At 43.8% G+C, this 27,212-nt stretch overlaps 1 protein-coding gene and 1 long non-coding RNA gene across 5 annotated transcripts; one reads left to right on the forward strand and one right to left on the reverse strand.

Annotated features, from left to right (window-relative positions):
• Positions 1-129: 129 nt before the first annotated feature.
• LOC147914210 (uncharacterized) lies at positions 130-12,828 on the reverse strand. 4 transcript variants are annotated; one of them, XR_015555582.1, is made up of 3 exons: positions 8,554-11,019; positions 7,290-7,747; positions 130-398 (listed from the first exon to the last, which is right to left on the reverse strand). It is a non-coding gene; the product is annotated as an uncharacterized LOC147914210 (long non-coding RNA). The 4 variants fall into 4 exon arrangements; XR_015555580.1 differs by lacking the exon at positions 130-398 and adding an exon at positions 12,756-12,828 and having other exon boundaries at positions 7,171-7,747; positions 8,554-8,701; XR_015555581.1 differs by lacking the exons at positions 130-398; positions 8,554-11,019 and adding an exon at positions 12,756-12,828 and having other exon boundaries at positions 7,171-7,747.
• Positions 12,829-12,987: 159 nt separating this feature from the next.
• On the forward strand, positions 12,988-24,637 carry OSER1 (oxidative stress responsive serine rich 1). The gene is made up of 4 exons (XM_087445240.1): positions 12,988-13,133; positions 16,922-17,038; positions 20,067-20,180; positions 23,403-24,637. Exons 2-4 carry the CDS (start codon positions 16,962-16,964, stop codon positions 24,088-24,090), a joined length of 879 nt encoding a protein of 292 aa, XP_087301366.1. The 5' UTR covers positions 12,988-13,133; positions 16,922-16,961; the 3' UTR covers positions 24,091-24,637.
• Positions 24,638-27,212: the final 2,575 nt, after the last annotated feature.

A 27,212-nucleotide genomic window follows, 5' to 3' on the forward strand; every position in this document is an offset into this window, starting at 1 on the left:
ACTGAGACTCAGAGTGCAGTGACTTGCCCAGGGGCCCACCACCAGGAACAGGGAGCCCAGGTCTCTGGAGTCCCAGGCTGCTGCTCCTTCTGCTGCATACCCCGCCCCCCCGCCCCCCGGCCTCCCAAAGTAACGGCTGCAGGTCCAGCCGCAGGCTCTTACACCCACAGGCCTAGCAAGCTTGCCCGGTTCACGCGCTCCTACTTGCGGCCTCCACTCCTTCAATACTCTTCCGCTTTTATTCCATCAACCAAAGCTGGTATTCATCTCCCCAAAGTCACTTTCCTCCTTCGGGCTCTCCTTTGCTGAAGGCATCGTGCTTTAGGAAGCCCGGGGATTTGAGATCCAACCCTGTCACTCACCAGCTCAATGAGTGGCTTCACCTCTCTGGACCCCATCTGTAAAATGGAGACGAATATACCTAACTCCCAGAATTGTTCTGAGGCTCAACGCAATCGTGTGTGAATGCATTCTGGAAAATATAAAGCACTTAAAAATATTAGTTGATTTTATTTTAGCAAAATACAACTCTAGTTCTCTTTCTGTGGGGTTAGAATAATACTGCCAGGGGAACCACAAGTGAGTGCATTGAAGGGAAGTCTGAATTTAAAGTATGGCATGAAGATTGGTAACATGAGCTCAGAGGGCCACACACACCGTTCAGACAATGGGTCAGCGCATCTAAGCTCGCACCTCACCTGAGCCAGGTTCCTGTACAACCTATTACTGGGCTTTGCGACTTGTGCTGTCCCCAAGGAGAGATGCCACAATGCTAAACATCTTGTGGCAGAGGGGCAGGGAAACAAGAGAACCCAAGGCATTACCAGCACTATGGATTATACTTCCACCCACAGGAAAAAGGACCAGGCAGGAAGCAAGTGACTATGTCCACCCAGGGTTTATGGGACTGCTCAATTTATTTATTAACATTATAAAAATTAACATACGCAGCGGCCAGCCCGCTGGTGTTGCGGTTAAGTTCACATGCTCTGCTTTGGCGGCCCAGGATTCGCACATTCGGATCCCGGGCACAGACCTACGCACCACTTACCAAGCCATGCTGTGGCGGCGTCCCACGTATAAAGTAGAGGAAGATGGGCATGGATGTTAGCCCACGGCCAGTCTTCCTCAGCAAAAAGAGGATTGGCAACAGATGTTAGCTCAGGGCTAATCTTCCTCACCAAAAAAAAAAAAAAAAAAAGTAACATATGCAGAAGCACCTTGGGCATGGGACCATCTCCTACCGCCCTGATGAAATGTGGTAAAAGCGACCTCATAAAGGAATGGCAGCACAGCAGGCAGCATAGCAGGACCCTGAGTAGGTGAATGGTCAGTAACCTTTCTTTTATGCAATTTATCAGTGCCTTACTAGAGACTTTGAACAGTTCATACCTTCTCACCCAGGAGGCCCAGGTATAAACTTCTAGTCTAAGAAAATTATCAGACTCATGGTCAGATGTAGATATAGATACACACACACATTTTTATATGTACATAAAGTACACACAAACAAGGATTTTTAGCTAAGAGTTCTTTCTTATGGTATGCGTGCACAAACACACCTGTCCAAAAATAGAAGAATGGTTAACTACAGAAGAAATCTTGAATATATTTAAATAGTCGACTATTACACAGTCATTAAAATCATGTTTCTGAGGAATATTGTGTGACATGGAAAATGCTTACAATATAATAATTAATGAAAAAAGCAGAATATAAAACTGTATACAGTTTATTAGCAATTAAAATATACACATTTTAAATAATAATAATAACAATAATAGCAGCTTCCATTTACTGGATGCTCACCATGAGCCAGGCAGTGTCCTATCACACTCCTCATCAATTCTCTCCAGCCCTCTGAGGTGGGTACTATCGTTACGCCCATTTCTCAGAGGAGTAAATGGAGGCAGAGGGGCTTGGGCAGCATGTCCAAGGCCACACAGAGGGGTGGTGTGGTGAGGCAGGACTTCTAACAGAGCTGGTCTGGCTCTCAGGCATGCTGCAACACCACACAAAATGCTGACAGTGGTCACCTCTGAGTGCTGGGGCTGAGGGATATACAATTTTCTTCTTTATATTTTCCAAGTTTTCTATAGACGTATATTTTTCTTTTGTTAAAATTAGTTTTTATTATAAAAATAATACATTAACACATTAAAAATACTTCCAAAGTACAGGGGTGTGTTAAATAACCTAGGAGCCAACCAGATGGGAGGTAGTGAAGCAAATTCAATTTGATTCAATTAAATGGAAAGGGACTGGGAAAGGCCAGAAGACCAGGCTTATTGGGAAAGATAACCCGGTCAATTCTGAACACTGCCATTTCACCAGGTGTTCGAGGCACATCCACGTAGAGACGACCAGTAGGATACCGGACGCAGAGGTGTGGGGAGGACACCTACGGGCTGGAGATCCAGGTGTGGTGTCAACAGCAGGCAGATAGCACCAGAGCTAGGGAAGACATGTATTGTCTCTGCCTGCCCTTCCTTTTCCCTCTACCCTTTTCTTTGGGTAAGAGCAACCCAATTTTTCCTTTGGAGAAGTACCCCACCCATTCTCTGTGGTCTTGTGCCCTGCCATCCAAGAGGTGGGCACATCCGTCAAGCTAAAGGAGGACATTTCTTGAGTCAAAATCAGTGTACTGTTGTGGCTGATAATTCCTGATTCCTAGTAAGCCTGCAGCTCCCCAGCCATTTAATGAATGGCCTTTGCTGCTCAGGGAGCCTGGCTCAGCTCTGAGTTTGAAATTTGGTTTTCTTGAGTCCACAGTGAGATAAGAAGAGTCTTAAAATCTGGCTTTGTTGAGGGAAAAAAGGGTTTCCTAATTTCCCAACTCTTCTCTTTGCAGATCAGGAGCATAACCTGGGAGTCAGAGGGTAGAGATTTTCTATCAGCCACAGCGTGGAGCTGACGCACTGTAAGATGAAAGAGAAGTTCCCAGGCAGCAGGCAGGACACAGGCCTGGGGAGAAAAAGCAGCACGGGAGTCCAGACGCAAGGGTTCTGGTCCACCCTCCTCCAAGGTCGAATCCCCTGCGTAGGGCTCGGAAGCAACTGGACAGGCTTGGAGGATGCTCGTGCTCCATCCCCCGAGCAGAGCCGAGGGAGAGCACCGGCCTCTCAGAGAAGCCCCACACGGGCCGAGCCGCAGCACCAAGTCCGCACCTGTGCTGTGAAAGTGGCCCGGGGAGATGACCTGGTGGACAGCAGTGGCTCCCCCATCCCCTTGACCTGTGTGCCACGCAGGCGATCTGGAAGTGTACACATGCCCCTGTGAGGGGTCCTGGGGATGTGCTACGTGGACTGATGGATGAGGAAAGGAGTCAGGGCTGGGGCACTTGAGGACCCTAGGACTAGACACACTGGCAATTTTCATGATTCTGCTCAGGACCTGAATCAGGTCAGCCCCGTCTTGGTGGGTCCTATCAGAATCCATGATGCCTAGGGACGAGTCTAGAGCAGCCACATGGCGGTGATGATCAGCAAGGGGTAGGGAACAGCATCTGAACCACAAAGCTCACCTGCTGTCCCTCCCACCAGATGCTACTCAGGGAGAATGGAAGGAGGAGGGGCAGTGGAGAAAACCTTGAAATACTGACTCTACCAGAGTGCTATAAACCAGAAGACACTGAAATACCCCTTAAAACTGGGAGAATGGAAGTCTGAGAGCAAGATGAGGTCAGCTGGAACAGAAAAGTTGCACTGCCTTTACCTCTGAGCAGCAATGGGTAAAATCTGACCCAGCTACAGGGGTGACCAGAGCGTCCCTCCTGGGGACTTGTGTACAGGGGGACACGGAAGGATCAGAAACATGTGGCACTGAATCCCTCTGACGGCAATGTGCCAGAGAGGCTGCCTGTGAATTCCTGGCACCTGGGAAAGGCTCTGGTCCCCAGTCTGATAAGGTCTGGTTGTTTAGAGTTCCCTTTTGTTGAGTGAGCTTTCCGACACTCTTCCAGTAAATTCTTTTTCCACTCAAGCAAGTCAGAGTAGGTTTCTCTCTTCTCTGATACAGGATCATCCAGGAGGGGAATGTGAGATGAGAAACGTGGGGAGGCAAGGCCCCTGAGGACCAGCAGATGGGAAGGGGAGCCTGAGGAGGAGCCTGAAAAGGAGAGGTCTGGAGGACGTCCCTGGGGGCGGGGGCCATAGAAGCCGGAAGGAAGGTGAGTTAAGGAGGAGGTCACGTCCAGTGTCCGACGGTGCTCAGAACTCCAGCAACATAAGAACCGAGAAAGGGGCCACTGGATTCAGCAACAAGGAAGTCACTCATGACTGCAGCGAGAAGCATTTCAGTGGGGGTGGAAGCCTGGATGCGGCAGACTGAGGAACGAGAATCGAAGAAGTAGAGAAGCTGACTGGTTCTGAAGGGGAGACAAGGACAGGAGCGTGGGGGAATCCGGGTGGAAGGGGGCTTCGTGGGTTTGGGGTTTCTTTTTCTTTTTTTATAAAGATGAGAGAAAACATGATGTGTGTTTGCGTATATGGAAAAAATGACGTGAGTTTCCTGAGACGGTGCGAGAGATGGGAACCACAGTGTTGTTAGTGCAGGGCTTGGTCTTAGAGGGAAGACTGTCTGAGGAGGAGGGAAGGGGAAGAATGGCTGTGGAGATGAGCAAAGACGAAAGAACGCAGAGCAAGATCTCCTATCTCCCGGCTCCCCTCTCCAGGACACAGGTGTATCTTTCTGGTAAAACTTTTTCTTTTTCCCTCCAGCAGAATTAGATGCTCACGAATTACAGGTAAGTGTCAACCACTGAGAGGATGGGTTGGTTTAGAGCACATGCAGAGCAAGGGAAGAACTCCTGGGGGTTAGGCTGAGCCAGGAAACCCTGACACAACAGTGCAGACGTAGTGTAAGCTGAAGACTCTTATCAAGACACAGCTTAATTCAAATTTAGAAAACCAAACCCAGCCCTGTGGAATTGGCAGATACACTGACTATGAGTGGCTAAAGGCTTAGCCCAACAGTGCCAGGGCAGGGGCTCCTTACATTTTTGGTTGTTGTTTTGCACAGGATACACATTGTCAGGATTCAAACATCAGGACACAAGGCCCACGTTACAAAGTCCGGCTGCCCTCACCGCTCTCTGAGTCACTTCTCTTCCTGCCCTGTATATTTTCCAGTGTTTCTTTATGCAGATACAAGCAATACAAATATATATTCTTAGCTTGCGTCTTGCTCTTTTCATTTATCATATCTTAGAGATCTTTGCTCAGTCCACAAAGAATTTCCTCTTTTCCCAGCTGCAGTTTGTCAGGGTGTGCTGCACCTCAGTGTGTGTGCCGAGTCCTCCACAGAGGGACAGCTGGGTTGTTTCCAGTCTTTCGCTACTGCGACCGATGCCGCAGTGGATAACCTTCTACATAAGTCATCGCATGTATGTAGGAACGTGATCCACATGCTGGATTCCTGGACTCGTTATTTTGATAGATCTCGCCATTGCACAGTCTCACCAGCAACGTCGGAAAGCGCCTGTTGCCCATTGCCTCACCCCCCATCTCCAACCCCATCGAGGGGCTGTCACACTTGGGGATTGCTGCCAACCTGAGAGGTTAAAGTTGCTATCTCAGTGGGCTTTTAACAAGCATTTATCTTTTGAAGATTGAGTTTAAGCATCTTTTCATATGTTTAAGGGCCACTTGCACTTCTTTTTCTGTGAACCATGTGCTCACGTCCTTGGCTCATTTTCTCTGCTCTCCTGCAGCAAAAGTTCTTAACCTGGGGTCTTTCTCAGAGGCTCAGTGTGACTCAGATGAGGTGAAGAATTATAGGGAAAAAAGAAGAGCTCACCCTAATCTAATACGTATCTTGTGGCATATAGACAGAGATTTGTCTGTTTTTTAAAGTTTTTAAAACGTTTTATTGAAGTTTTAATACATACACAGAAAAACGTACCTACACTATGTGTCACAGCTTGATGAATTTTCACAAACTGAACACACTCCTCTAATCAACATCAGATGAAGAAACAGAATCTCCTCTCAATACTCCCTTCCAGTCCTCACCCTTGACAGACTCTTCTGTAGCTTTACTGCTTGATTCTATTTTTTGGCCTTAACACCTTCCTGATGTCATTACACAGTTTAAATTGCAAAGGTGAACGAAGGTTTGAGATAGAAGGCCAGTGATTCCCTAAGCCTCGGACTTCAAGTTTTGAAAATCCACTCTGTAAGGGGCCTTACCACAACTAAAGGAAGAGAATCTGCAGTCCTAGGGCTCCCCCTGCTGGGGACCAGCAGCTACCAGGAGAAGCCTTCCCTCTCGGAGCTCTGAGGATTAACTGAGTCCCGGGACTTAATCTGCACCAGCGCAGAGAGACGTGGCCAGGTCACTCCTCAAGCGTTCCCAAATTCCTCATTCACTCCCCACTCTGTTACCCAACATTTCAGGAAAGCAACTATCAAATAATAGACCATAATAGGCTTGGAGCTAAGAAGAGAAGGACAGGCAAGTGCAGTTAATCTCCACTTCCCCAACTCTCCTCTATTCCCCCGCCACCCCCTGACAACTGCCCCAGTATGGTTCTAAAAAGCCAGTGGGCAACTGTAATTATTCACTGAGTGAGATGACTGACTGACTGACTGATGGACTCAATTGCTCATTCAATACATTTGGCAGCAGACGCTGTGCTAGGTATCAGGAACAAGAGATGTAGCCCCTGCCAGGATGGAGGAAGTGTGAAGTGCTATGGGAGCAGGTGTAGGGGCATTTAACCTACACAGGGGGAAAGGGGCTGGGGGGAAAAATGGGGGAAAGTCAGGATAAAAATGTAACAGATGCTTCTTGCCCTCCAGTAGCTTAGAATCAGCTGGAAACACAAGAAATATATGGGTAAAAAGCTCAAAATAACGTTAAGGAGGCACCTGAAGAAGTTCCAAGTGATGTGTTTCTGGAGCCCTGGAGATGGGAAGAGGCCCTGGGCTGACATAATTGGCAGGTGGTAGACAGAGGAGCTAGAGGCTCTCCAATTGTGGTGAGCGGCAAAAAACCAGATGTCCAGGGAGGCCAACGGGCCACCAAGTGGGATCTCATGGCAGGAGAGAGTGGGACGGGGTATCACCACCCAGGGTTGGACCTCAGGCTACGGTCCAAGAATTCTACTGTGTCAGGGTCCCCAGAGTGGATCAAACTCGGGGGGGTGGACTCAATAAATGCTGACTGATGATCTATAAACCAGATGCCACTTTATTAATCTGCAGAAGGGAAGATATCTTCCCCACAACTGCAACGCTTGCGCTTGCCTTCCAGGGTCCCTCTGTTCCTCCCCTCCTATTATTTCCCACCTTCTCCTTGGGGGCGCTCGCCCTCTCCTGTGGCTTCAATGACCACCTGCGTGCTGACTCCACAATTCATTTCCAGTCCTATCTCTCACTTGAGCTTCAGACCCGCGTATCTTCCTGCCTCCTGGACACCTCCACGCGGCTGCCCCACGGATCTCTCAAGTTCAACGTGTCCAAACGAGCTCGTCATTTAAGGCATCTCATCAGAGGGAGCGCAGACTCTGGCCCGACTGCCTTGGTTCAAATTCTAGCTCCACCACTCACTAGCTGTGTGACCTCAGGCAAGTTACTCTGCTTCTCTTTGCTTCCGTTTCCTCACCTGGAAAATGAAGATGATGATGAGGGTAATCCCATAGGACTGTTGTGAGGATTTGAACGAGTTTTCTGACACACAGTAAGAGCTTTAAAAGTACTAGCTTCTGTTATCATCTTCCGTTTAAATGCTGTTCTTCATCTGTTCCCTGTCAACGGGATTCAACGGTTACACCAGAAATAGGCAACGATACCCGTTCAGTTGCTCAGACCAGACAGCAAATTGTCAGCGTCCACTTTCTCTCACTGCCCCTCCCGTTCACATTCAGTCTCATCAAAGCCTGATCTATACCACTTCCAATCTGTTAACTTGCTCTCCACTCCTCTGGCCACCTGCTCTTCAGACCCCCGCCAGCTCAGGCCTGGATCACTGTGCCATCTAGGCTGAAACCAGAGCCATCTTCCTCAAATGGTCGTTTCTCTTCTCTTCCACAGCCCCCACGCTTCTTAGCATAACCCCTTGACATGACCTTTAAGATCTTTCATGACCTGATTCCTGCTTTCACCTGCACTTCAGACTCCTTACGTCCAAAACTAAACTCTGTCCCCATTCCCGCACCTGTTGGCTTCCTGGGTTTCCCTCTGCAGGAAATGGTGCCCCCTACTGGCCACTCATTCACCGGCCAGATGTCTCTCTGACCAGCATGCCCCATCAGGTCCTGCTAATAATCTCTTTAGACTCCACTGCCTCCTCACCATCCTTCGGCCGTTGTTCCCGTTCTGGCCTGCATTTAGATTATTTCAAGTGTCTTCTAGCTGGCCTCTCTCACGTTCCTGTCCCTCCCCATCTACTTTCCAAGAGGCCCCCAGAGTGATATGAACTGCCCGCGGGCACATCACTATTTTGGTTAAGGACACGATCAGAGCTCCTTAACACGATTCTCTCCCTGACCTGGCTTGGCCTCTCTCTGCAGTCTCATCCCTTCCCTCCCTACTTCCCAAGGCAACGCCTGACCTTCAAACCCAGCTTAGCCAGAACCTCCTCCAGGAAGCCTTCTCTGAGACACCCCCGGCACCTCCAGACTGGACTGGGCGCACACAGCGTCCTGTGCCTCTCTCTGCTTACACACAGCCCTGGGCGAGCGGCAGGTATTCACTAAGGTCTGTGGAAAGAACGAGCGGGAACTGAGGACGTGAAAGGCAACTCGACACTGCGGTCCCACAGCAGAGAAGCCTGGGATGGAGCTCTCTCCACTCTCCCGTCTTCCACAATGATCAACACTCATTTAATTCCCACCACCACACTGCTTGGTAACAGAAAGCATTTCGTAACAGGATAATTGTGGGGATTAAACAAATGTAAATAGTCTCTGGCACATAGTGAACACTCAATGCTTTCACTTGACAAGTAATTACTGAGTGCCAACTCTGTGCCAGACAAGAGTTTAGCCCTAAGGATATACTGTATTTTCATCAACTCCAAGACACCATTATTTTAAAGACTCACCATTTATTGTAGGTGTAATTAAGAAAGAAACAAATGCTACCAATTAAACTAGGACACACTGTTGATCATACAACACACAAAGATTTTCAGAGCTAATTTGTGGGAAAAGGGTATCTTAGATTGAATGAGAAGTCATGATAAATGAAAGACACAGTCTCTGTCCTCAGGTAGCTTCTAGTCTAGAGTAAGGAGTAAGAAGGGATATATGTTGTCAGGTAGTGATAACAAAAAATAAAGCCGGGCAAAAGGATACGGAGTGAAGGGGGCTGCTGGGGTGGGCAGGGAAGGCCCCTCTGGGGAACTGATAGGAGCAGAGACTTGAAGAAAGAGATGAGTTGTGGATGAACAATGTTCCAAGCAGAGGACACATCAAATACAAAAGACCCAAAAGGGAAATATGCCTGGTGAGTTCAAGGCCAGGCAAGGCAAGTGTAGCTGGAACACAGGCCCAGATCCTGGCAGCCAATTTTCTCAAGTCCAGTGGTATTTCCCAGGTGGAAGCGGGCATCTTCGATCTAGTTAGAGTGTGTAAAGGGTAGTGGGGGTGAGGCTTTAAAAAAGCAGTGTAACTCATTGATCAGGAAGGTGGGTGTAGAGTCAGATGGCCTAGATTTGAATCCCAGTTCTGCCACTTACAAGCTGTGTGACCTTGGACAAGTTACCTGTTCTGAGCCTTAGTTTCCTCAGCTGTAAAATGGACATGACAAAAGCACCTGGTTTTGAAAGCTGGTTATGAAAATTAAATGAGCCAATCCTTTTAAATCAAGACACAAACGATCATTATCACCACCATCTTCTACTCCAAAGTCATTTATAAAATTATATCAAGGTAAGGAATAAATTAACTTCTTTGAGCCTTAAAATATGAGAAAATACTACTCTTCCAGATTACCAATGGTAAGATGAGAGCCATATCACTGGTGAGATGAATCTTTTTAAAGCTTCAAACTTGCCTTCTCCAGTTATTTTTTAAAACCAAAAGTTATCTTCTTTTACAAATTGATTGTTTTTGCAGTATAATTCGGTGGAATTAAGTGTCCTCTACTCAATCACAAGATACACGTAGCAAGAAGGAAGTACTATTAAAGGAATTTTACAGCTACCATAGCTTTCTGATTAAATGGCATTACTATGTGCAATAAGTTAACACCAAGTCTATGTCCTGAATATAAAGCCCCCACAGAGGTGCAGGGCTTTTTCCATGGCTGGAGAGATCCTATGCTGCTGGCGCAGGAGGCAGGCCTGGCTTTCTCTTCCCTCAGATCACATGTTTTGTAGCTTCTCTATCTCACTCTAAGTCATGAGGTACCACCGAGTGAGCCAGGCCTATATATAACGACTTGAAAGTTCAGGCCACATCAGCTGGTGTGAATTAACAGACTTCAGTAGTCCCAAGAGGTTCTCACCTTCCAAGTACGCCCTGAGTAATGAGCCACATTCTCAGAAAGCATCTAACTCTATGATGGAGATATGCTTACATAAAATGAAGCACTTTAAAACTTTTTAGTTTCTAGTATTTAATGCCATAATCAGTAGAAATAAGGTAAAATAGAGGATTCACCAAAACTCTATTTAGCACCTAATAACCTCCAGGAACTGTGTTAGGCTTTGGGAATTTATTACTGATCTGGATACAGTCCTTGACGTCAGGGATGTGTGAGTTTTACCTGAAGCTGTATTTTCAAATGACAGCTAAAAACATATTTTCGGGGCCGGCCCCGTGGCTTAGCAGTTAAGTACATGCGCTCCACTACTGGCAGCCCGGGTTCGGATCCCGGGCGCGCACCGAGGCACAGCTTCTCCAGCCATGCTGAGGCCGCGTCCCACATACAGCAACTAGAAGGATGTGCAACTATGACATACAACTATCTACTGGGGCTTGGGGGTGGGGAAAGGAAGAGGATTGGCAATAGATGTTAGCTCAGAGCCAGTCTTCCTCAGCAAAAAGAGGAGGATTAGCATGGATGTTAGCTCAGGGCTGATCGTCCTCACACACACAAAAAAAACATATATTCGATCTTGATGTAATTCACTTAGCAACTTCTAGAAAGTGTTTTTGTGTGTGTGTGAGGAAGATCAGCCCTGAGCTTATATCCATGCCAATCCTCCTCTTTTTGCTAAGGAAGACCGGACCTGAGCTAACATCTATTGCCAATCCTCCTCCTTTTTTTCCCTTTTTCTCCCTAAAGCCCCAATAGATAGTTGTATGTCATAGTTGCACATCCTTCTAGTTGCTGTATGTGGGATGCGGCCTCAGCATGGCCGGACAAGTGGTGCGTGGGTGCCTGCACGGGATCCGAACCCAGGCTGCCAGTAGCAGAGCGCGCGCACTTCACCGCTAAGCACATGGCAACTTCTGAGGAAAAAAGTGCATCATATTTTCCTCTTTCTTACATTTTCGAAGAGATGTTGAGAGCTGGGCAGCAGTGGACGGACAGGCTTTTGAGACTGAGTCAGTCACTTACCAGCACCGTGTGACAGAGGACAAGGGGAGCTAGAACAAGTGATCTAACATCTCTGAGTCCCCGTCATCCTCATCTGTCAAGTGTGTGAAATCACAGGACTATCAAAGGAGAGAACATGCACACAGCTGCCGCACAGTAGAGGGCAGCACTATTATCAGCATCATTAGGTTTGATGTTGGAACTTTATATTAACAGTTTTTTTCATCCCCTGTCAGTTATTGAGCCTCTGGTATGAACGAGGAGAATTTAAAATGTTTTACCCAGGGCCCACTTGACGCTTTATGTTTAACAACCTTATACAGTTACCTGTAGATTCCATTCCTCCACATGGGTCCGGCATTTCAAGGGCTCGCTGTTAACTAGGATATACTAAGCTATTTTCAGCAGCCTATCTAGGTAGATGACTATACCTAAGGTATTGGGGAGTGGGGGTGGGAGAGTCCAGTTTTGGTTCAGGTAACAACCCTCCCTAGGGTTGTGCCAGAACCAACTAGAGCCATACTATTGAAGAAAGCCCTCTTTCCCCACAAAGCTCTGAGAAGTACAGACGTGGAGCTGGGGGCGGTGAGTGAGGCCAGGCACAGAAGATCAGAACCAGTCCTGGTGACGGAGGGGGTGGCAACTGTTGCACAGCTCACCCCTTCTCTGCTTGCCATCTGAGCAACCAGCAATGTAAAGACACCTAAAAATCACCTATTTAGGTGAACTACTTAAACCTTTTTGCAAAATTTAGTGTGTACGTGGCCTTCTCTGTCGAGATGGTCTATAGTTCTCATCAGATTCTCAAAGGAGTCCATGCGGGGGCGGGGGGGAACGAGATTCGCTGATACAGCCCAACGTCCTCACTTAACAGATGGAGAAACTGAGGCCCAGAGAGGGAGAAGCAGTTGCCTCAAGTCAAACAACGGGGGCATTAAAACGAAGGCATTTCAATTCCAATTCTGGCCTCACATTCACGGCACTGGCCGCGTCTGATCCCTCCTCGCTTCCCTGCACGCCCTGAAAGATCCCAGGAAGGCTGCTGTCGGAGCCCTGGAGCTGTCGTAGGCGGTCCAGATTCCGGCATCAAGGAGACTCGGGCCAAGCGCTCAGAGGGGGCTCGGGGGCCGCGAACATTCCCCCACTCTAGCCTCCCCCTGCGGGATTCCGTTGCCTTGGTGACTCCACGCAGAGCCCCAAGCCCAGGGAGACCCCGGGAGGCGGAGGCGGCTCAGCGCCTGCGAGGAACAACGCCTACCCACTCACCTGACTGAGCGGAGGAAGCAGGCACGCCCCAAACGCCGGTCCAGAGCGAACCCACTGCGCACGCAGGAGTGAACGAGGAGAATAACAGGAAACGACGTAAGGCGCACGTGCTTCCTAGAGGGGCGGGTACTGGGCGTTTAAGAGGCGCGGTCACCGCTCTGCGCCTGCGCAACCACCGCCCGCCGCGCTGCCGAGTCACGGGGGTGGGCGGAGCATAAACAGGGGGCGGGGCAGGGCCCCAGAGAAGCAGGCGCAGTGCGACTCCGGAGGCGCGGGCCGCCCCCTCCGCGGGTTTGGATCCGGGTCAGTCAGGCGCCGCGATCGGAGAGAGACGGTCTGAACTGACGGGACTGGACCCCGGAGCGCCCCAGCTGCGAGGTGAGTGCCCTGGGGTGACGGGGAGGGGCCGCGGCGCCGCGTCTCGGCTTCTAGGCCCGGCCTGGCGGCGGGCGGCTTCCTCGGGGCCCGCCCGCCTCTCGTCGCGTCGTCGCCCGGCGCTGCCCGCCTGGGCCGGGCCTGCGCCTCTCGGCGCCCCCCGGCCGCCGCGGCCTGGCCCTGCCCGGGCCCCGCGCTCTCGCCCCTTCCCGCCTTCCTGTCCCGTCGCGGCCCCCGCGCCGGCCGCGCCTCCGCCCTCTCCTGCCCCGCCGTCGCTTCCCCTTTTCGCCCTCCTCGGCCGCCCTTTGCCCCTTCCTGCCCTTTCCCGCTCGTTTCTGAGCCCCCGTCTCGTGGTGCCTCTTCGGCTCCGCTCCCGCCTCCTCCCGCATCCATGGCGCGAACTCACGCCTCTCGTTCTGCCCCCGGGAAGCATCCAGAAGGGGCAGTTTTCCGGCTGGAGACCCCCGGCGGGCAGAGCCCCACTCTCCGAGCCCCTCCGGGTTCTGCCCTTTCCCCCGATCTTGTTTAAGCACGGCCGATCCAGATTCTGGGTGAAAAGAATTAACTTCGCGTTCTGGCCTTGGCACCGAGAGAGTAGGGGTTGGGCAGTGGGTGTGTAGAGAGAGGTGTGAACGTGTTTTGTCCTTCGGGCCGAGTGTTTCGACCTAGTAGTCTTGTTTGCGTCTTCGAGAGTTGCCGGACAGGGCTTTCTTTCCCGGACTCCACGCTTCCTGGTGGGCTGGGAGAGTTCCTAAATCTTTAACATTGTGATGACGCGCGTACGCTCTCATCCTTTAGTGATCGTTCTCAGGTCTTTCCAGAGTGCTGGAAATTTGGACCTAGGCTTGAGGTTCGGAGAGGTTTTGGTTAAAACTGCAAGATATAAATAAATACGATTGTGACACATGCTATTCGTTGAAAGTCAGAGAGAACCAGGAATTTACCCTTTTGGTGGAGGAACTTAGAAGAATTGTACTTGACATTTTTGAAAGGTTGGGGAAAATCCGAGGTAAAGTTAAATTGCCCGGTGTGATTTTGACTTAAAACAATACAAAGTAACTTTTAATCGGTCTTTAAAATTTCGATCTTTTGGAGGATTCTTCAATTTCAAGAAGTTAGTGCAGTGAAAACGGCAAGAATGTTTCCCACAAATTTAATATTAGTGAAGAATGCAAACCAAGTTTCCTGGAGTTACTAGTAAAGCTCCTGATTTGAGTGAATGGGAAGCTGTGAATACAGAGGAACATAATAAGCTTTATGTAATTACAGACATGCTCTGATTTAGCTCTTAAGGTCATGCCTAAGACTCACCTTTGCTCTGGGTTAATATAACTGAGGGAAAAGGTGAGTAATCAAAATACTGGAAGTCTGAAAATAATTTAGACGGAACCAAAATACTGGAAGTCTGAAAATAATTTAGACGGAACTTCATTCCCAAAGTTTTAGTCTGTAGCTGGTTTTTATTTTGATCTGTTTTGGTTTTTAAATGATAGATCAAAATAAAATTTTAGTGTGTCAACAAGAATGTTAACTAAATTCGTATTAACATCTAGAGGTCACCTGCAGTGCTATTAAGTTAGCACTATATAATTAAAAGTTATTAACTGGGTGCAAAGCTTCTTAGCACAGTGTTAGGGCAGGAATGAGATTCTAGTCCTTATAGGAATGGGGTTCGAAGTCCTGGTATGTGTCAGGTTCACCCTTATGTCCCTAGCATCCAGGCTAGTGTTAAAGCATGTAGTAGGAATTCTGTAAATATATGTAGAAGGAGTGAATTTCTGCCTATAGAATTCAGCAGTGTACATTTAGATGTGATGTATACTGATTTCCGTAGAGGCCCAAAGAGGGTTTATGTGGGGTCTGCAGGGTTGGGGAGACTGGCTCAGATGATTTAACTCTATAAGGGCCAATAGTCTGAGCGTTTCACTGACTGGTCATAAAGTAATTGAGGAAAACTATAAGTCCAATTTTAATTTAGTTCTGCCAACAGGAAGAATTTGTTTACAATCTACGATAGCACCCTTTTAGATGCTGTAGAGTTTTAAGAACATTAGAATATGTGATCTTTGATCACCCCTCTCCCCAGGTATATAGGACATTATTGTGTATCTGGGGGAGGATTCTCCTCTAAATCCGGAAGGATTAGAGACCAGTGAAGTATGGAATTGATAATGCTTCCTCAAATTCTGTACTGCAGATTCTATAACCAGCAAAATATATGTGGGGCGTGTATTTAAATTTTTTGTCTTAAGAAGTTGAGGTGACAGCTATAGCTGAATTCTTTTGAGACTGTTTTCAGTGTTCCCCAGAGAGATCTGCCTAAAATCCCTTCTTTTACAGATAAATAAATAAATGAAAGGAATGGTCTTGATTCCTTGGTTCTGTATTCTGCCACTGGTACTACATGGTTACAGTGTGTCAAACATATTGTGACACCCTGACCTTTGGAATATTAGAGGTCTCACAATAACATCAAACCTACCCCTGAGAAATGAGCAGATGTGGAATCAGAGGATTCAGGGGTCCACAGAGAGGCACTGCTCCCTCTGAGAGTGCCTAAGGGGGTAGGGGGGATGGGGGCGGGGTAGCAGTTTAGAAATACAGAAGAGGTGAGGTGAATCCTTTGCTTCTGAGATTCCCCATCTTCTATTTTTTGTTCTACTTTTTTTCGTTCTGATTCCTTTTGATATGTTCATAGGTACTGATTTGGTAATTTTTTTGTTCGGCATTTGGTATTAACTAATTTTTTACCTTGAATGAAAAAATAATTGGGAAACTAGATTCACAGAATTTATTAATAGACTTCTCTTCTGTTTCTTGTTGCTTTGGTTGGTCCTCTTTCCCCTTTTATTTGTTTAAATATAAAAATCAGGGTGGAAGAAATGGAGAACTTGGGTTAAGCTAGTCGATTAAGTGGAGATCATTTAAAGGTGCATGTACAGAACAATAATTTCTATTTTTTTCTTTACTTCCTACATCTTGGGCTGCATCTACAGAACAATAATTTCTATTTTTTTCTTTACTTCCTACATCTTTGGCTAAGTTTGTTCTTTTTATCTTTTTGAGTTGAAAGTATAGTTCATTTATTTTCTTTCTTGTGTAATAATTAAAGTATTCAAAGCTATTAAAAAACCAAATGAAAGTATCAACCTTTAGAGTGTAGAATAATCAGTAATCATTGAAACATGTTTGTAATCCTGCTTTAACAATGGGCACATCTTGAAATCTGAGTATGAATATTCATATGAAAATGAATATTGATATCTGGCTCAAGATTGCTTTAGAGAAATGCTATCATGTGTCTTGAAGTTAACTGGAATTTTTAGAGTTTGGCTAGACACATACTCAGTAGCATTTTAAAGAATCAGAGTGCTATAGGTTGAGCTTTTCCCTTTTATTTCTGATGCAAAGATCATTTTATCTGTAGGTTTCTAGACCTCTACAACTGGAGAGATTTTTTTCCCTTTGTTAAAAAGTATACTTAAAGACAGATTTCAGGTGATCTAGTTTCCAAAACTGTGTAATAGGATATTGGCATCAAGTATTTGGACAGTTTAAATTCTATCATAATAAATATACATTTTCTATATCATTTCATTTGTTTCCTCTTAAGAAATAAAACCTGCAGTTTCCTAATCATCTATACTGAACTTCCTTTTAGAAACAGAAATTTGCTTTTTTCCCCCTCAACAAGCAGTAATAGTATCAGGAATAAAGATTTTAACAAGAGTTATACTTTTGAACCCACCTGTTTTCACTTTGCTGACTTCATTTTTATTTTCTTTTTTTAGTATTAACGGGAACATCCATAGTAGTGTAAAACCTTTCACAATGAAATCCGAAGCCAAGGATGGAGAGGAGGACAGTCTACAAACTGCTTTCAAGAAATTAAGAGTGGATGCATCAGGGTAATTAAATATGTAATATGTTATTTGAGAATTATTTACTAGATTTAAATAGTCTTTTCCTCTGAAGAGCTCTTTCTCTTCTAAAATTTCTCATTATTGGTAGAAGATATAAATGTTAATAGTGTGACATTCTACCAAATTTTGCAGAGCATTATTTTACTTATAAAAGAAACTCTTCTGTTAAATTTTGGAAAGTAGCAGCTTATTTGTACTTCAAGATTGGGTGTTTTGGTTTTCCTTAACTTTGAGGAGGGTCCCCCCCCCTTTTTTAATCAAACATTATTAAGCAGTGTCCCATCAGAGATTTCCTCATACATCTCTAGGGAGTCAACAGTATTTTTCACTAAAAGTGAATTGGCTCAGTAGAAATCTATGCAGAGGTTGTCAGTTTCATGGGCTTTGATTGCTGACCCTATCACTATGGAAACCTCTATTCATTAGGGTTCTGTCACAGAGATCAATAATCTTGGACCCTTTGGCCAAACTAATTAGAGCACCTGCAGACCAGCTGCTGTCTGAATGTTAATGTTTCACCCTTTGCAAAATGTTTTGTGCAGGACTCTTCTCATCCCCTTTCTTTGTCCCAGGCCAGAAGCAACCTCACAATTTTTATGGATATAAGAATATTTATTTTCATGAATGGAAACCAGACACTAGAAGCTCAGACAGAGTACAACACTCCACAACAAGTAATAATAATAATCACTAAAACTTATCACTCACTTAACTATTTCCTAGACACAGGCTTAAGTAGTCCATACATATTATTTAATCCTCACTACCAACTTAGAAGATAGATACTACTGTTATTCCAGTTTACAGATGAGCCAGAGATGAATTAAGTCACTTGCTAAAGGTCACATTGGTAGGAAGTGGTAGAGCCAGGGTTTGAATCCAGACAGTTTGTCGCTAGAACCTGTGCTCTTAACCATTCCTTTTTATGGTACCTTGAAGACAACATGAAGAAATGCATGCAGTACCTGGCACATAGTAAAAATTAAATAGCTGTTAGTTCTTGTTACAGCTGTCTGATTATTGCTAATGCTGTTTTGGTGTACCAAATGAGAAGATTTATACTAATAGACTGATTTATACTAACTATACTAATTGTACAGTAGCTGTTACAGGCTCTCACTTTTGCTTCTATGATGTTTCAAATAAGTATCTTCTTCTAATATGGTGGTCATCTTGCCGTTAAAATTGATCAGTAGTTTATCAACCATTTTGGGAAATGGAAACACAACAGAGAAACAGTTCCCACTTGTGCTCATAGTGTATTCTTTTGTGATTTCTAGTATAGAAATAATTTTTTTTTAATCAGGAAAATACCAGGAATGTATATACACACATACATATAAATCCCTTAGTATATAAATTTGTATAAGTAACTCTTGATATACAGACTCCTTTCCTGATATTTTAAGAAGTTGGAACATAAAATTTAAGTTATTTTGGTGCCCCTAAAAATTACTTGGAACATTAAAAAAACCTTTCAAAATATCTGTACAATACATGGTCAAATAATATATATTTGTAGCATGTGATCTGCTTTGAGTAAAATTATAGAAAGAGAACAAACAGTGGAGAACATTTGAGAAAACCAAATAAATGAGAGTAGCAGGAGTGAGTCATTACCGTGACTAAGCAGAATGAGACTTGCATAGTGTATCGTACATTTCTAGTTGTTTCATATTGTTGCTGATTTACAGATGGGACATCTGAGGTACTGACTCGTAAACTAACCAAGCCTTGCCAGGAATTTAGCATGATCCTGTTCAACAGGTTTTGATTCCTAATGGTATTTGTCTTATCAGGACAAATCTCTATATGTTTATTATAAAACAGTATAATCCTTTTTATCTGACTATAAAATAGTACATGCTTATTATAGAAGAATTCACAAAAACAAAAAAGGAAGTAAACATCAGAATTTACCATAACCACTGTTAATATCTAGACCATCTATCTGTATGCAACACCATATACTTTTTTTACATAGTTGAGATCATAATGTATGTATAGGTGTTTATTCATGCTGTTTCCTCTTCATATTATAAACATTCTCCTGTGTCATTAAAAGTTCTTCGTACACTTAATTTTTAATAAATTCCTAATATTCCATCGTATAGATGTGCCATAATTTATATAATACAGTATTTTCTGTTACTGGACATTTAGTTTATTTCCAGTTACTTTTTATTTTAAATTATATTTCACTGAATATCTTTTTACTTTAGTAGATTATCTCTTTCTAAAGAACTTTTATCAACACCACAGCATGTGTGGTAGGAGCCCAGTGTGTGTATTGAAAAGATCTCAAAGGATTTCTACGAAAATGTTAATGTTGGTAATTTCTGGGTTGTGAGATTATAGGTGACTCTTTTTTTCTCTCTTTTAAATTTTTTCATCTTCTTTACCCCATGGGAACCCATATTACTTGTGTACTTTTATTTTTTTTGATCTCTTTCTGCAGTCACTTTTATTTATTTTTTTTATTGTGGTAACATTGGTTTATAACATTATATAAATACTTGTGTAATTTTAAACTGCAAAGATTTAACTCAGTAATATTTCAGGTTTATTAGTTATAAAAATTAGAATATTTTTCTAACAGTTGTATAATATGTGAAAATGTATTCATTTTCAAGTTAGATTGAGTCTCCTAAAGTTTGTTCCTAACTTAGTTTCCACAGCTCTGATTTGCCCACATAAAATAAGTGGTCAGTGTTATTAGCATTCTCCCTGAACGTAAGGCCTGATCTGCCCCAGATAAACAGCCTAAAAGTCTATTTATATCCTGCTGCTGGTTATACTCAAGAATCATTCTTTGGCTTATGATTTTGCAACTGTGGCCTTTTAGGGATCCTCTGAATTTGGTTTCAGAGGAAAATTTACACTAAAAGCTGAGCAATTTTTGAGAAACTCAAAGTAGAAAGATTTATTAATACAAGTTGCATTTGGGTTGTTGAGAGCAGTAAGTTCTCCTTGCACAGTTTTCTGTAGCAGTAAACTTTGTTCTTGTCTTCAGGTCCATAGCATCTCTGCCTGTTGGAGAAGGTGCAGGTGTCAGAGCATCAGTCAGAACAGCAGCAGATGATACCAAACCTAAAACCACATGTGCATCAAAAGACAGTTGGCATGGGTAAGAGCTTCTTACTGCAGATGATTTTCATCTCAATACCTTAAAATATTATTGGATTTTCTTTCCTGAGTATCCAGAAAAGAGTATGTTATGATATGGAACCCAAGACCCAAGGATTAGAGAAGACCCATTCTTCTTAATTGTGAATTTGCTGAGACTTGCTGTATGGCCTGGTTCATAGTCAATTTTTATAGATGTTCTCTGTGTGTTTGAGAAGAATGGATCTTCTAATTATTCTTGAGTTCTATATATGTCCACTAAGGTAAGCTTTTAAATGTGTTATTTGAATCTTTTTTCAAATAATTTTTTGTCAGCTTGACCTTTTAATAATTGAGAGGTATGTTGAAATCTCTCCCATTGTAGTGCATTTGTCTGTTGTCCTCTTCAGTTCTATATTTTTGCTTTATGTATTTTGAAGCTATCTTGTCAGGTTCATACAGCCTAGGTTCATGCCAGGTTAGAATGTTCTCTTCCTGGTGAATTGAGACTTTTATTGGGTAGTGACATTCTTAATCTCTCATGATGGCTTTTGTCTTTAAAGTCTCTTTTGTCTGGAATTAATATAGCTAATCCAGTTGTCTTTTAGTTAGTATTTGTCTAGTGTATTTTTTTCTGTTCTTTTATTTTCAGCTGTTCTGTCTTTCAAAATTTTAGGTGTGTCTCATAAATACATATGGCTTATTTCGTTTTGTTTTATTCAATCCAATCTTTTTTTAACTGCTGAGTTTAATGCGTTTACTTTATTTTGATTATTGATATATTTAGACTTGTTTCTGCCATTTTATTTTATGCTATTTGTCCTACTTTTTTCTATGTTTTTTTTCCTCTTTTCTTCCCACCTTACCTTTCCTTCTCACCTTTTTAAAAATTGTTTGAAAGGAGTTTGTTTTTTCTGCTACCATTTTTCCTTCTACTGGCTTGGAAATTGTATACTTTGTTTCCATTCTTTTAGTAGTTAGCCTTGAAATTTTACTATACACACTACCAAGACAAAGGTTAATATTTTAATCCTCCTCCTTAGAACCCATTTACTCCGAGCTCTTGCGTTCCATAGTGTGGTTGCCCAATACTTTAGTTCTGTCACTTCTTTAATCTCACAAATTAGGTTTTATTCAACCTACTTAATCGTTGTTTACATAGACAGTATTTGTTTAGATTTATCTTATGTACAATTTCTTTGCTCTCACCATTCTTGCATCTCAGACCTTCCATATGTTGTCACTTGCTTCCTAAAGTACTTCCTTCAGAAGTTCCTTTAGTAAAAGTGTGTTATTAGTAAACAGGGCCTCTGTGTTATAAAATTCCACATAGAATAAATTTGAATAGTGTTCCCTGGAGTTTTATAACGTCATGTTCTATTGGTAGATACACTTTGCTTTGATTTATCTGAAAATGTCTTTATTTCATCCTTATTCTTAAAAGAGATACCTGATTTGATATACCTGAAATTATGGCTCTAGGTTGACACTTATTTTCTCTTAGCACTTCAAGGAATTATTTGTTGTCTTCTGGCTTCATTGTTGATGTTGAAAAATCTCCTTTCAATCTGATTGTTGTTCTTTTGGGAATAATCTATCTAGTCTCTGGCTGCTTTTAAGTTGTTCCTGTTATTTTTGTATCTGTAGTTTTGCTACAGTGTGTCTAGAGGTGGATTTCTTTTTATTTGTCCTGCTTCATGTGCTTCTTTTATCTGTAGATTCTCTTCTTTCAATTCAGAAAATTTCTCAACCATTATCTCTTTAAAAATCACTTGTTCTCCATTGTCTGTATTCTTTCTTTCAGAAACTCCAGACTTCTTATTCTGTTTTACATATCTCTTAACTTTTATATTTTTCCAAATCTCCAAGTCTCTGTGCTGCCTTCTAGGTCAGGGGTTGGCATACTTTTTTGGTAAAGGTCCAGATAGTAAATATTTTAGACTTTGGAAGCCAAGAGGTGAGACCGGAGCATATTCTGTAGGTACTTACATAAGTGAGAAAACTCCTGCCCCGCCCCGTTCACCTGATGTGCACCGTTGTGGCGGGTGGACACACTTCGTGTTCCGTTGCTGAGACACTCTCAGGATGAAACGACTAGCCTGGTGGGATGGGTGGGTAGAGGCAGTGCCAGGCTCAGTTTTACTCTCTGCCCCGGTGGAGCCCAGATTCCAGCATGTGCTTCTCTCCTCCAGAGCACCTGGCACAGGCCAGACTCTCACACTGAGATATACTACCTGTCAATGCCCTGAGATTGCCAACAGCAGAGCCCCAACATGTAGATGGTAGCCAGCGTGGGCCCCGGGCATGGTGTGACATGTCTGCTGGCCAGGAAGGCAGGCGCGGGGAGTGGAGAGGAGAACAGGGGAGAAGGGGGGACACCCCAGCCTCGTTTCCGTGGCTCCCAGTGCTAGCCCACAGGAGCAGTGTCCGTGGGCTGTACAAAAACAGATAGGGGGCCAGATTTGACCCACAGACTGCAATTTGCTGATCCCTCTTATAAATAATTCAGATTTATCTTCCAGTTCAGTATTTCTTTCCTTAGCTGTATGTATTCTGCTGTTTGCCCATTCATAGTTTAATTTCAGATATGAAGTTTTTTATTTCTTCAAGTTCTGTTTGGTTCTGTTTTTAAATTTGCTTGGCAGTTTTTAGTCTTTTTCTTTCCTGAGTTCTTTTATTTATTTAAATATTTTATAAAAAGTTATGTAGTGTGTCTGATAATTCCCAATATCTAAAATCTGTTTTGTCAGCTGTTACCAGTGATAGAAATGAATCCTCAGTCTGCTGCTCTGTTTGGTAACCATGGCAGAGTGGCCCTTTGTAGCCTTCGCCTCACAGTGGTACTGAAGCTGCTGTCTTCAGGGCACAGCACAGCATTTACGTTTTATAGCATCAGTGTAAGTTGTCTGTGCAGAGTGCTTCCCTAGACCCACGGGTCAGAGGTTCCCAAGCCAAGGGTTGGCATAGGGCAGGTGTTCTACACCACATGTTTGGTCCAAGAAATGCAATTAAAAACTACCCTTTACCTCTTTTGTTTCTGTAGCTTGCTAATAAGGAGATGTTGAAGCTTTTGAGACACAGAGACTTAGGCAGCTTGAAAATGGAGGCAGGCACATCTTTTTTGGGGAAATTTATGACCTTAGACTCATAAACCTGAGAGGAGACAAATTTCCAGCTATCATAAAGAATCTGTTTAGGAGAGCTCTGTGTCCCAACATCTTTTTGTGCATTTTTTTCCTCTTAGGTCTACAAGGAAGTCTTCACGAGGAGCAGTGAGAACCCAGCGTCGTCGACGTTCTAAATCTCCTGTCCTTCATCCTCCAAAGTTTATACATTGCAGTACAATAGCTTCTTCTTCCAGCAGCCAGCTCAAGCACAAAAGCCAGACTGACTCCCCTGATGGCAGCAGTGGGCTGGGAATTTCAACCCCTAAAGAGTTCAATGCAGGAGAATGCTCTACTTCCCTCAATACTAATCACACAGGGGCAGTTGTTGAGCCTTTGAGAACTTCGGTTCCAAGGCTTCCATCAGAGAGGAAGAAGGAAGACTCCTCTGATGCTACACAAGTCTCCCAAGAAAGTCTCAAGGCCAATGATCTCTCTGACTTTCAATCTGTTTCCAAGCTACACCAGGGCAAGCCATGTGCATGCATAGGCAAGGAGTGCCAGTGTAAGAGATGGCATGATATGGAAGTGTATTCCTTTTCAGGGCTGCAGAATGTTCCTCCCTTGGCTCCAGAACGAAGACCCATGCTTGAGGACTACTCTCAGTCGCTTCACACCAGAACTCTGTCTGGCTCCCCCCGCTCCTGTTCTGAGCAAGCTCGAGTCTATGTGGATGATGTGACCATTGAGGACCTGTCGGGCTACATGGAATATTACTTGTATATTCCCAAGAAAATGTCTCACATGGCAGAAATGATGTACACCTGATAGCAAGAAGCTAATTAATATGCTTTAAGCCAATGAAGGGTTGTCGGAGAGATTGAGCTAATGGCAGACCTTGTGGCCACTTTGTGTGAGAAGACATCTCCTTCTGCTCACTGTGCTTGCAATAAAAACTTTTCTTGGCATCTCAGTTAATCTTCATTCTTTAAACTTATCCTCTGAGTTCTTAGATACCCACCAAGGCAAGCAGATCAAAGAAGTATCCCTCTCATTTAGAAATGTTCTTGGGGGATGAAGAAACCGTAACTACTTGACTGGTGGCAGTGGATATATGGTAAAAGCCTTTGTAAAACAGTGTGTTTTTCAGATCTGTTTAAGATTTGGTGGCCAAGGAGACTGAAATGTGGTTTTGTAACTGGACTGAACATTTGTCATGCTGTAGTTGCCAGCCCAGAATATTAGAAGTTATATGACTGATTTAAACCATCTCTGATTTAACGCAAGATTTATTGTGTCTTTAAAGGTTTCTTATGTGATTGTTAAGCCAGAGATCTAAGGTTTAGATTCAATATGAATAAACTAGCTGGCTTGCCCTGTGTTGTTTGAGAGAATCATTAACCATCACTAAATAAACCCCTGCTGGTGCTCTTCACACTGAGGCCTGCCTATCACATGAAGTCTCTCATGTAAGAGGCAGCTTGAAGTGGGCTGCTTCAGCTGGAGGGAGGGGGTGTAATATTTGAAACTAATGTGCGTCTTCTCCATCTCTGGCATTTTAATACATATGGCATGTTTCAGTCGGTTGTATGTAGATCTCATGCCTCAGCGTCAACTGTTCTGGATGGATATTATCTCTTTGCACTGCCCTCCTATTCCAGCAACCCCAAAAGAATTTTATACATGCCATATCTTGTATTTCTGGTTGACCATCCCAAAATTCCCTCCAAAGTTTGGTAAAAAATCTATCCTCAGTTTCAGCTGGAGGATGAATCCTTATCATTTCCAGGTGGCTCCAAAGTGAATTTTACATATGCCACATAACTTTTATTTTAATTGAGACCATCCTAAGCATACCTATCAAATTTAGTGAAAATTTGTTCAGCCATTTTAACATCATGTTAACAGAAAGTCTGTCATACTTTTATTTAGGTTCCAAAGTAAGTTTTACTGTTTGCTAAAACATCCCACTGACTGTGGGGTTGATTGATGACAGTGGGGTCTGGGCTTCACAAATAGGTGATTTGTACTTGGGAGAGGTGGGAAGGGTATTTATTGGAAAAGCCCTGAACTTAAGTAGTGAGAGACCATTACTAGTTACTAGTTTAGTATGGATTTAGTAATATCTGGAGCCTGTGGTTTGAGAAAGGGAGCAAAATGCCTTGCCATCATGGCACTAGAAACTGAGGGGTTTCTCAATGCTAACAGAAGGTGCACTGAAACTTCCTGGTATTGAGATTCTTACACTTAGAAATTGAGGATCGCAAAGAGCTTTTGTTTATGTGGGTTTTATTTATTGATATTTACCATATTAGAAAGTAAAACTAAAAAATTATAAAAATATGTATTCATTTAAAAATAATCCATAAATCCATTTAGGTTAATATAAGTAACATTTTTAATTGGAAAATAACTTTTCCAAAACAAAAAATATTTAAAAGAGTGGCTTTGTTTTACGTTTTTGCAAATCTCTTTAATGTTTGGCTTAATAGAAGACAGCTAGATTCTCATACCTGCTACTGCATTCAGTCTCTTGTGACATCACAGGTCATGTGACCTCTGGAAAACCACACTTGTGAGAATGAGCATGAGAAAGGCAAATAATATGTTAATATCATGAAAATAGTTTTGACCTCACAGATCCCCTGAAAGGGGATTCCCAGACCACGCTTTGAGAACCACTAATCTAGGCCATTAGAGCCAGTTTTAAAGGTACCTACCACCCCATGCTCACCTCCACAGCTAGTGTTTTGCTTCACCTTTTTTACTAGAGAGTAGTGGAGCAAATTGGCCTTAACATGTTACTTGAATTAAGATGGTTCCTAAGTCTCTAAGTCCCTTGCTTTTCAAACCAGTGGTCTGGTTATTAACTCTGTATATTTACGGAACAGTCACCAGAGGGTAAAGAATGATGCACATTCCCTTCATACAACGTTGTTATGAGGAGGGGTGTCAGGATTGAAAAGGACAAAGTTCCAATGGCCCAGTAACCTACTGAAGAAATCCAGACTTGGGTGACAGCTTAGGCAGTCCAGATTTGTGGGAACAAGTTGTAAATATTTACACCTCAGTCAAAATCTTCCTCAAAACATGAATCTTGAAGCTAAAAATTACTCTGCTCAGGCCCAGTTGGGCCAACTTTGATATGTGTCCCTCATCGGAACATTTGACCTTTTGTGAGTGTGACTTATTGAACCATCTTTCTCTGATGCATCCTGGAAAATGGATTCAGACTGAATTGAGGAATTTTTACTCTGATGTTTTGAAAAGTAGCATCTGGACATGTGCCTTTATTTAATAACTATTCACTGAACATTCCTTCGTTTATTCAACAAATATTTATGGAGTGCCTACACCACCAGGCACACTATCCTGGGTGCTGGGAATAGAACAGCCAGAGAACAACACCCTTGTCCTGGGCGGAGAAAGTGCTACAGAGAGAGAAGGATTAGGAGACAGTGAGGGCTGGGGGAGGGGTTGCTGTTTATTTGGAGCAGAGAAGCTTCTGTGATAAGGTGACACTTGAGCAGAGACCTGAAGAAAGTGAGGGAGTGAGCCAGGTGCCTATTTGGGGGAAGAGCATTCCTGGCAGAAGGACTAGCAAGGACATCTGTGGCTTGAAGCAAGTGAGGTCACAGAAGCATGGGCAGGGGCAGATCATGGAGGGCCTCGTAGGCCATTTTAAAGGCTTTGACTCCCGAGGAGATAGGGAGCCATTTGGGGGGTTTGGAGGAGAAGGAGGGACGTGATATCAGACTTGCCTTTTAGAAAGAGCACTGGCTGCTCTGTGTAGACTAAGGGGAGCAGAGCAGTTAGGAGGCGACTGCAGTAAATCAGGCAATGGTTTTAGTGGCTGGGACACTTGGCAAGAGAAAAGATATATTCTGGAATTATTTTGAAGGTAGAAGTGAAGGGATTTGCTGATGGATATAGGGTGTGAGAGAAAGATT

This window comes from Ceratotherium simum, chromosome 21, assembly GCF_057802395.1.
Source record: "Ceratotherium simum simum isolate JZ-2026a chromosome 21, ASM5780239v1, whole genome shotgun sequence".
In the NCBI taxonomy this organism is placed as follows: Eukaryota; Metazoa; Chordata; class Mammalia; order Perissodactyla; family Rhinocerotidae; genus Ceratotherium; species Ceratotherium simum.